General features: G+C 37.2%; 1 protein-coding gene across 2 annotated transcripts in view; it reads right to left on the bottom strand.

Moving 5' to 3' along the window:
- mcph1 (microcephalin 1) overlaps window positions 1-10,522 on the bottom strand; it is a 31,667-nt gene extending 21,145 nt beyond the window's left edge. For both annotated transcript variants that reach the window (XM_080036373.1, XM_080036374.1), the window contains exons 1-13: window positions 10,439-10,522; window positions 9,400-9,455; window positions 9,220-9,311; window positions 8,964-9,082; window positions 8,754-8,838; window positions 7,720-7,831; window positions 7,502-7,642; window positions 7,326-7,406; window positions 5,538-6,659; window positions 4,573-4,688; window positions 517-554; window positions 233-395; window positions 69-146 (exon numbers count right to left, since the gene is read on the bottom strand). In XM_080036373.1, coding sequence (XP_079892499.1) covers window positions 69-146; window positions 233-395; window positions 517-554; window positions 4,573-4,688; window positions 5,538-6,659; window positions 7,326-7,406; window positions 7,502-7,642; window positions 7,720-7,831; window positions 8,754-8,838; window positions 8,964-9,082; window positions 9,220-9,311; window positions 9,400-9,427 — 2,175 coding nt within the window. In that variant the 5' untranslated portion in view covers window positions 9,428-9,455; window positions 10,439-10,522. The remainder of the gene's footprint in view (window positions 1-68; window positions 147-232; window positions 396-516; window positions 555-4,572; window positions 4,689-5,537; window positions 6,660-7,325; window positions 7,407-7,501; window positions 7,643-7,719; window positions 7,832-8,753; window positions 8,839-8,963; window positions 9,083-9,219; window positions 9,312-9,399; window positions 9,456-10,438) is intronic.
- Between the last annotated feature and the right edge of the window lie 614 nt (window positions 10,523-11,136).

An 11,136-nucleotide genomic window follows, 5' to 3' on the forward strand; every position in this document is an offset into this window, starting at 1 on the left:
CAATTGCATGAAGTAGTGGAATACATAATGTGATTTACAGTACTATTAAACTAGTATCGGTGTCTCACCTGTGCTGCAGGAAATTGGTCTGAAAGTTCATAAGGTTCCTCTGGAATCCACTGTCTCTGCTCCAAACACCAGAGAATCTATTTAGGAAAAATACATATTAAATATAGTACAAAACATCATGATCACTTGAAATAGTATAAAGTATATAAAACAAACTACATACCCACTCAAAGGAGAGGATCCAGCAGCCGCGAGCTATTCCCAAAAGAATATTGAGTGTTCGCCGGTTGCTCCCTGACACCACATGCGTTGTACTCTCAGACACTCGGTCAACGACTGAAAAGCCACCCAGTGTTTCCACCACCTGACTCACCGTCTGCTGCTTCCTACACATGAGTAGACACATCATCTACATTAGATAAAACAAGATTTACAAGGTTTTTTTATGAGCAATCTATGGCTTTTGACATTTTTCGACAAACAGCTTGAAATGTTTGATGTACTCACTCGGTGGGCATGCTCGTCATGACCAATGTTCTCATAACCTGAAACAAATATGAACATGTACAACTTATGACGGGGGATAAAACATTTTCTGTTGACAATGGACAGTAAAACTAATGTTGTGTTTTGTGATTGTAAAGAAATAGGGCAAGCTAGAGGCAAGAAAACACAGAATTAACCCTTATGCCTTGTTAAAAAAAAGTTACACTGGTATGTTAGTGGAAATTTGTGTATGTTGACCTTTAAACTGCAATAACATTATGAAAGATCAATATTTTTTCCCAATTATTTTTTTTCCTTTTCTTAATGAAGGGGTTGTTGTTCAATCTATGTTATGGTTTAATAAATGGTGATTAGAAATGAACCCTTTAGATGCCAGTTTTGATCATATACCACCAACCACTTTTTTGAAAAATACACTAAAATTCAATATTCCAATTTTTTTATTTTGGTTATTATTAGTATCACCGGCTTACCCATCTGAATGATGGGTGAGAAAATCAATTTTGGTGCATTATTATTATGTCGGATTGAATAAAAAAAGGTTAGATTTCTACCATTGACTTACATTTTAACAAAACTTTTTTGGCAACCCGCCTTCAAATTAAAGTGAAAACATTTTTTTGTCCGATTTCCTATTTTACTGCAGAAAACACAATGCAATTTGGTAAAATAAAAGAGAATAGTAAAATGTACCCATTTTATCACCTCTTTTATCATCGTCTTTATTTCAAAATATGAGTTTTTATGATGAAAACCACTCACTAAAACTACAAAATACCAGCTTTAAAAAAAAAATTGTTTGTATATGTGTGTGTATGTGTGCGTGTGTAAGTTCATGTGTGTGTGTGAAAGTGTGCTTGTGTGTGTGTGTATGAGAGGAGAGAAATTACAAGGGGTACAGATTTACAGCCCTAATAGCCTATGACACATGCAAACACACACACCCCCCCCCCACACACACACACACACACACACACACAATCTTATGTTGTCATGGACATGCAGACAGCAGTCCATACTATCCATATCAGAACACCTTTGACATTTTTCTTTAGATTTGTTGTCGCAGTGGCCAGTAATCTGGAAGTTTGACAGAAAATATGAAAATTCCTATTTTTTTCTCGTTTGTGTCATGAGGCATGTTTGCTCCTCAGTTGGAGACCATATGAAATGCATACATCTACTAGATATGAGTTACAACCTAAAATTTGATACCTCTCCTTCAAAATTAGTGCACAACATGATATAAATCCTGATTATATCTTGCCATGGCCAAGGAATCAAAAATACTGGTTTTATGGCTTTTTATGAGTTTACGAAATAACAATCACAGCCAAAATTATCTCAAAAATGCAACCCCTAATACACAAATTTCCACTAACAAGGCATAAGGGTTAAATAGATCAAAGTATTACACAGCATGTAATGTTGTGTATTCAGTGCTTTCACACGTTTTATTATGTGACATTTTTGTCAAACAATTAAATATAGTTAATTGCCCCGAAAATCACAGAAAAGAGTAGCCAAAATAAGAAAAGACACTGGGAAATGTAATGCATCCTATGTTTCTGTTGAGCTTGTTTCTTGAATGATAAAAGCACTGACCAGGTAAAATAATATTATTCAACAGCTAGACAGTCCATGCACTTTCAATTACTCTGCTTTGAAACAAGAAGGGAATTTAAACACCCAGGCCATGAGTGGAGAAAAAGATCATCAGAGCAACAGAAACTGTAAATGTGTAACCAGACAGCTGCGGTCCTTCCATCCTTGAACTTTGGCCCCGCTGCAGTGAGCTATCATCCATACAAACACCTGAGCGTCAGTACAAACAGGCCCACCGAGCCCTTTCCTGCCACACTCTGATATCTGGTCCCCCCAGCTGGAAGTCAGAGGTTAAGGCCTGCTAAACGCGATGGTGCCAAAACAGTTCACCAGCCTCTCTCACAACAGTCACAAATCCCATTATCCCTGATAACCAAGTTGGGAAGCTACTGAGCTGGTTATCATCACCTAATGCCTGCTGCTGCTCCTCCGTTATCCTGAAAAAAGGGGAAACTATTTTCATATTCAAGTTTGTTTCATGATCCAGGGTTTATCTTCTGCCAACACTATGATTTTGACTTCTATCAGGCTAAGTCAAACAACTGAAAACATGGGCTGCTAGTCCAATGGTTCCTCGGAGGGCACTTCAGATTATCTAATTCAGTGGACATGTTCTGGCAGCAACACAAAAAAACAGGCACTGAAGAATGAGTTGCACATAATGAGCCTCTGACAAAGAGCCGGTGTGAAGTTCAGCACGGTCCACAAGAACTAGCACTCCCAGCACAAATGAAGGAAATTCTTTACTGTATGACTACGTCTCCTTGATGGCTTCTACTCTGTGCGCACTGAGAATGCCATTTTTCAGAAAAGATCAAAAGAGAGTTGTGTATCCTGGCTCACTGCAAAAGCTGAGAGTGTATTACGACCAGCAGTTATGAGAGAAAAAATACCGGATTACCACTGAAGCAATTTACACAAACACAGAGGCCCAGATCACTTAACAAGTTTCATTTACACTGACAAAGCAACATCTTCTGACTCTTGGCTATTATTGAGAAAATGTTAAGCTTAAAATAATTTATAAAAATAAACACAAGGTGGTTACCTCCAAATCAAGGTAAAACAGATTTTTTTATAGGGGCTTTGCTGAGGTGATACATTTTTAGAAATCATAAGATTGAGATTTAGGTTTAGAAGACAGACTGAACATAAAATGTTTAAGCATTTCTCATAAAATTAGCAAAAGTGAGATGATAAGAAATGAGAAAGTGATGGGGAGTGAGTGACTTTCAAAAAAGATCCCGGGCACAAATAGACAATAGGGATAAATTGAGGTTTTCTTCTGACCCTAGAAAGGAATCTTCAACAAACTGGGTCTTTAATGGACAACTTCTTTTTTTAAGTTAGGGGACCAACAAGGGAATAAAATGTGACACAGGTCCTTAACTGATTCCCAGCACCCAGATACATTTATCACAGAGCATTTGTAACCTGTTAAATAACATTTTAAAAATGACACAAATATGTATTCAATCCATTTTATCTGATGACAGAAATACCTTTTTAAGTCTGTCTCAGCACATTTGCACTCTATAAACTCAAAGTCGAGCTACATGGAATGTATCATTGTTCACCATCAGCACCTTCAAAGATCAGTAAGCCATGCAGTGTGACATCCAAACACCTTTCATGAATGACTTAGTCCATCAATAATACCTAATATTTAGATCTTCCATAATGAACTTACAATAACATCTCTGCTATAGCGTTACAATAAAGTCAACCCATAACACGTCCCTGGGGGGAGATGACGCCATGTTTGGCATTTTCTTTTTTTTTGGCAACAGCTTGTTGAGGTTACCAGAATAACGAAAACAAGGCCCAGGTGCAATTCACAAGCAAGGAAGTTGTATGCTACCACCACAGAGGCAAAAACACCGGAAGCCCTCAGGACCAGACAGAACCCTCTTCAAACGCCTACAGTTATGGAAGTGTGTGACCTTATGGAGGAAGCACTTTAGAGGGAATTACACACACACACACACACGTTTAGTTAACTTCCTAAACTTCCTTTATTACAGAAAACCATGAATGTCACAGGATTCTCTCACATGCACCTGCATCTGCAAAGATAAAGTACAAGCTGTTTTTTTTACCCTGTGTCCAATAATATATATTTTGCAACACATTTTATAAATGCACCGTGCAACATTGAGACTAACTGGAACAAAACATTTTATATTAAACTATAACCTGTCATAAAGTCAACAATGCAATTATGCGTGCACTAAAGCACAACAGAAAACTAAGGAAGTATTTACATAGTAAATAGATAATTTGTAATAAAAACTGTACAAGATAATTTGTAATACAAAACTGGACAATCCCATCAAAGCAGTATAGTTGATGAATTAGTAAACTTCCCACAGGTGACTTAATGCATCCTGTTGTCAATTTAACATTTGAAGTCAGTTCAACATGAAAGAATGAATCACAATATATTCTTACCTTCGCTTTGTTAACCATTTTCTGTAGGTTCAAGCTGACTTGCTCGTTAAGATTTTCTTCTCCTTCAGAGGGGATCTCTGTTGAACCAGCTGAGACTGTACATTCATTTCCTCTACCTACATATGAAAATAACAAGAAAAGCAATTGAACAAACAGTTATGTTTTGAGAAAGGGGGCGTCACCCGAGATGTCAAGCAGCAGGCACTGTTTGTGTGCATTCATATTTGTTTGTTTCTGCTCATTGATTTCATTCACACTTGGTTGGAAACCATAACACTGAATTTAAAACATTGCATGATTTTAAAACCACTATCTCCCTGACATGACATGTTAAGTTACAAAGTATTCACATCATTTGAACATGAATAATGCCAAGTTCATCAATAATAAGGTAAGACTTAATTATTACCATTTCAATAAAATGGGAAAAATACTAAAATTGTGTCTTCATAGAATCCGTTATAAAACTGTGAATCCTTTAATCGGTAGATTCAATGAATGGATAAAACTGTGATCTAACATGTATCTAAAGGGCCAAATTACCACGAAAAGTTATTTAGTACACAAACGTTACATTTAAGTTATAATTTTTAACTCTATAACTCTGTCCACTATCAAACACAAACACACTTACAGAATATTACGGGAACATTCATATAAAAAGTCAATTTATTTAAGTTGAAGTCATTTCTTTATTTTTTTCTTGAAAAATGTGACATTCAGAAATATAAATCGACCTTAAATGTATCAAGATTCAAGTATTCCCTGTAAAAATGATTATGTTGCAAACCCTTTAAATCCATATAAATCACCCACATACACTACACATACAAAAACATACAAAACCTCGACTTTGTAAAAATGTAAACATTATTAGTTATATTTTGTTTTGATCAGGTCATGAATGAAGTTGACAAAGGCATATTGGTTTCACTGTTGTCACTCTGGTAGTCTTTACTACTCACTTTCAAAGGTCTGAGAACGGTCTGATACTGTGTTAGCCTCTAGTACCAATGTCTGTTGTGCTGATGTAGAAGCTCTTCTCTGTTCTACCGCTTCACCTGGAGTTGTATTGGTGCTTGTAAATGACAGGGTGCTTTGTCTTCGCCTTTTAGCTATTAGCGTTTTATTTGCACCTGGATTATTTGACGCAGGCGGAGATTCGTTAACATCCTGTTGTGGTTGACTCTGAGGAATACTGCTCGCATCAGACTGCTGCTTGGGACTTCTGCCTCTCTGACATTCTTCCAGTTTTCTCTTCTTTTTGCTGTTAGTTTCGGATGCAACGCTTTCACTTCTTCTCAGCTTTCTCTTGTTTGCCGCAGAGCCCAACTCAAAAGGAATCTTAATGTCTTTCTCCACTGGCAAATTAGGCAAAAGAGATTTTTGGGATTTCTTGTGGTGGTTAGCTGGGGAGAAGTAGTCCTCAAACACATTATCATCTCCATCAGTGGAACAAGAAGCAACACTTTTTATACCGGATACAGTAAGAGATCGTACCATGGCAGAAATTGATGGTCTGGCTCGTTTGGGTATTTTCTGTAATGGAGTAGGCGTTTCTTTTGACGGTTCAACTACAGCATGGCCTACAGTGGCAGGAGGGGAGAGGCAACTAGCAGAGTTCATAGTGTCAGGAAAGAAATGGGTCTTGGTCTCTGTAAAGGATTTAGCTGCTTTAACTTTTCCCTTTCCCTTTTCAGATTTGCTTGGTGATGGGCTAGATGATGTTATCTCTAAACGCCTTTTTGCTTTCTGAAAGTTCTTGGTGTTGTCAGATCTCTCATCCTGGCAAGGACTTTCTAACAAACCTACAGATTTGTTTTTCCCTGTGGACTTCTTTCTGGCCGAGGACCGTCTTGACTTTGTTTGGCTAGTAAAGTCTTCGTCAGTGAAGTCAGGACATTTCAAAGGACTTGTTATCCGTTTTGGTACATCGCGGCATGGTGACAGCCAGGGCTTTTCAGTGGATTTCATGTGTTCAAGATGCTCAGGCGCAGAAACATCCACTTGTGTTCTCCCTTCTTCCTTATCAGGTGAGTAACCAGGTTCAGCAACATCAGCACTGGAATCATCATCCGACTCGTCATCTGTATAAAAGGGAAATCATAATAATAATAATAATAAATGTTTTGATTGTTTGATGCATATTCTATCCACTGGTTTCTGCAAATGTGTTTTGATAGATTTGCAATAGCTCTCAATGACACCCACTAAGGGCGCACTCACACTAGGCAAGCCTGTTCCGTGCTGCAGGAAGATCCCCAACCCCCTCCCCACTCCCCCGCGGTCACACTGCTCCCAAAGGCCGCAGCCCGGGCACGATTGCTCCATCATACATACGTCATCACGTCGTAATACGATACATACGTCATCACCAAGCATACTCGCTGCTGGAATTGGTAGAACAACAATGGAGAACAACAGTAGTCGCGGAATGCCCCAAACACCTCCGAATTTGTGTGGGTCTTATCCAGCTGCGACCATGGCTGTAACTGAATACTTTCGCCGGTCCAAATTTCTAGCAAATTCTCCACTTCGCGATCGCACTTTATTTACTCAACCCTTCGCAGTTTAAATGACTTCAGAATCCAAACTGTTAGTTCGGATATTTGAAATAATTTTGTTTGTCAGCGCAACTTCCTTTCCCTCGAAATGTTATAATTGATGCGCAGGGTTGGGAGATAATCAGAAAGATAAAAATACACAACATTGTTTATGTTGATTAGTAAGAATGTCACATCATATTTTCTTACACTTTAACTTGAGGACAGTTGGAGTGCTTCCAATAGACGGCTTCAGTCCAGTCGGTGAGCAGGATTCAACTATTTGTGAAGCTGAGAGACAGTAATTTGTGTTAATTTGAGGGTATTTCAAACGTGCCAAAAAAGTTTAGACATCCATCAACCTATACATTTGCTGCTGCACGTACCTGTGGATAGGAGTTTTTCCCTTTTTTCTTTCATGTCTTTCAAACGCTTTGCCATATACTCTGATCTTTTCAATGATGGGCTATAGATTATTCCGTTCTCTTCATCAATAAATATTGGCGGGTATGGCGACACATCTGTAACTGTGGATAAAGTAGAAATGAAAAACTGCATCCGTACATTTGTTTTAAAAGTTGCCAAAGGCATATTAATCTCTCACCCATGGGTTGTTTTGGAGCTAGGTCTTTCATCATCTTGTCTAATTTTTTCTTCATGCGTCTGTCGTTTTCAGGTGTCCTGCTTGGAGGATCTTTTGGCTGCATGCAACGGTGCTGGGTGAATCAAACACAAAAATTACTTTGGATTAGGAAGTAAATATAAGTGCAGATTGGAATTATTTCATTTTGAATATGAAATAATTTTAAGTAAAAGAGCATGCCCGCACTTTGATGTTATTTCGCTCAGTCTATGCAACATAACACAAGGACCAGGGATGCAACGATAATATAATCTCATGATATGATTATTATGAGCATTTGTATTTACAGTTTTAATTTTTTTGTTGTCTCCTACAACATTTTGAGATTGGCTTCTTGAAGCAAATAGTACATTAACCAAATGCAGTCTTTAAAATGTTTGCAGTTTTGCAGATTGGATAACCATATTCTCACAGATGATTCTTTGTGTATCTAAAATGCTCTCTTACCAATGATTTTAAGTGTTTTTGAATAAACAGCTCATATACCCCCCACACCCTTAAAAGACAAGTAAGGGGCTCTACCGTTACAGCATGTCAAACTTTGCTGCTGGTACACCAGGTTTGTTTTGTAAGCTTGCAGTCTGCCAGTACGGTTAAAGTAAATTGAAATAGAAAAAAAACATTCACAAGTTGTTTGTCTGCATAAAACGCTTTGCACAGGTTAATTATACGATTCAAGTGGATTTTCCTCTACGCATCAGTGTGACAGTGATATGTACAAAGAGGTGAAATATAGGTTAGCATTAGCAATAGGATCAAAGCTTCTGTTTTGACTGCCACACAATGTTTCTGTTGAAATTAAAAGCTTATAAATTAAAGTTCAATAAATACAATGTAATTTACTTTTAAATGCCTGTTTTTGTGTTTGAAGATGACCACCGTGTTTAAAGATTCTATCATATAAAATAAGCACAGTTAAGGCTTGACAAACAGTGGGCAGCACCGATTTACAATTGGAGCATTAACTGTGACGCATATACATCCCATGTACTCACTTTTTTGTTCTTCAACACAGGATTGCTTTCATCATTTAAGGCCGGATACAACTCCTCATCCGCACGGACACCGTCATCGTAACATCTGGAAATTATTTTACCAAAAATAAGCCACATTAAGAGAATCAACTAATGACTGATCACAAAATATTGTAAAACCTAGAATTGTTGAAGTTTTAAAAAGCAAACAACTTTCAGCGTTATTCTTACCTGCCTACCCAAAGAACAGAGACAAGCCTCACATTGTTTTTCTTGGCTTTACTCCATGTGGCTGGATGACCAAAGCTAAAGATAACATGTGTGACTTGTTTATTGAATGTTTTTGATACCTGTAAAAGAAAAAAAGGTTCAAGTTTTGAAAAGTGTACATCCACTAGTCTACTGTCTAAAAAAATTATTATTGTTTGGTATTTATGGTAAACATTACAATAAAGTACAAATGAAATGTTGTCCCATGTGATCTCACCTGAGCTCCCATTTCCTGCAGCTGCTGAACGAATGGTTTCGAATAGTTTGCATTTTTTTCTGATGCCCACACATCAACATAGGCAACGACATCTGCATACACATTGAAAAGTCATACGCCTGAACCATAAACCATTCAGCCCTGATTAACTGCAGTTAAACAAAAGGTGATGTACAATACCTTTAAGAATTGTGTTGCTTGTGGCCATTACTGGACTGTTAAGCTCCAACGTTTACCTGCACAAAACCAATTCAGATGTTTTTAGAGGCGGAGTATTTGCTTTTACAATCCACTTTTACTCACCCTTTTAATAAGGCAAGATCCATGATGAAGTCTAAACCAGTCAGGGGCAACAAAGCATGACATCTAAATGTTTTATTATTAGTCTTTATTGAACATGGTTAAAAAATAATAATACAAACATAAATAAAACAATTGAGCAATAAAAAAGGAGAATAATAAATTTAAAAAAACAAACAAATGGGATCCTAAACAACAAATACATAACTCAAATGTAATTCAGTGTCAAGATAAAGGCTGCCTGCTACTATGCAATGACGTATTTTCGCACCAGATTGGATGAATTTAATTCAATAAATCCAACATATATTGACTTATATCTAAAGTAGTGAAGACACTGTGCAGGTAAATATGTCTCGTAGAGCCACAGAAATTGAATCTAGTCTGATGAAACCCTGACGTTTTTTTTTAACTCTTACGTGAGGGTCTAAACCATGGACCTGTTGTAAAAAGTACCATACGATATGCCGTCGAACCTCTTACTTTAATTTGAAAAAACATTACTTCTATATTGTCAAAGAGAAGTGTTAACGAAAACGAACTAAACCTCATAGTTACGTTATTTGCGAATCTTGTATTCAAATATGGCTTATAGACATATATAACATGTGTAACTGTGTTGCGCACACTATTTAAGGTGCCGATATTTGTATTGACTTCAATGTACAACAATACATGTATATTAATTAGCTAATAAAACTAATGTTGTTGCTACTTCACCGCTAGTTTTGCTACATTAGCGAGCTAAAATGAGCTTACTCACCCGGAGACCCTTAGCAGTATGCTGCTGTGGCTAAATTGGGTAATACTTCCGTAATTTGATGACACACCTAGGACTCGTGTTTTTTGGACTCTTAACGGTACAACGACACGAATAAAGATATCAGACAGTGTTTTTTAGTCATTGACAGGTACTTACTTTTTGCGGCAGTGTGGTTTAAATTGCGCAAGTTCCAACAATACTTGACTACGGTAAACATTGTTCGCGCTTGCAGTTTGTGATGCGATGCATTCTGGGACGTAGAGCCACGATTGGCTGATAAGGAGATATGTCACTTCCAGTCCAGAAGCGTGTAAACGACTTCGATGTCCATGCTTTGAGCTTTGAGTTCTTGAAAAGCGCTATGTTTAATTTAGTGTTATTATCATTATAGACTGGTTTCTTTATATGTCCATGGTTTAAAGGGACACTGTGTAACATTTTAAGTAATTTATTAGCTCAAATCAATATCCTCATTCATAAATATGTCCTCATTGGTGTAAAATCACCTCTGCCAATAATCTGAATTATCCTCCTGAGCGGAGAATTACAAATATTAATATTACATTTTGTACATTGAGCAGGCAAGTCGTATGGAGGAATCCATGTTTTTGGAATGTCATCAGGTGCATTGTTTAAAATTTAGAATTGTTCTTGTCCTTGAAGTACTGTATCTTCTGTTATTATTCTAAAGGGTTGGGGTTACCCAGGGAGCGTTGCATTCTAGAACTTTCTAGATGATGTCATATTACACAGTGTCCCTTTAAACCTAAGTAAATTATCACAGGTGATGTTTCATATAGTAGTAGTAGTAGTAGTAGTAGAATTTTTATTTTCGGTCCATGACCACAAAGACA

The sequence above is a fragment of the Ammodytes marinus genome (assembly GCF_949987685.1).
Source record: "Ammodytes marinus genome assembly, chromosome: 11".
In the NCBI taxonomy this organism is placed as follows: domain Eukaryota; kingdom Metazoa; phylum Chordata; class Actinopteri; order Uranoscopiformes; family Ammodytidae; genus Ammodytes; species Ammodytes marinus.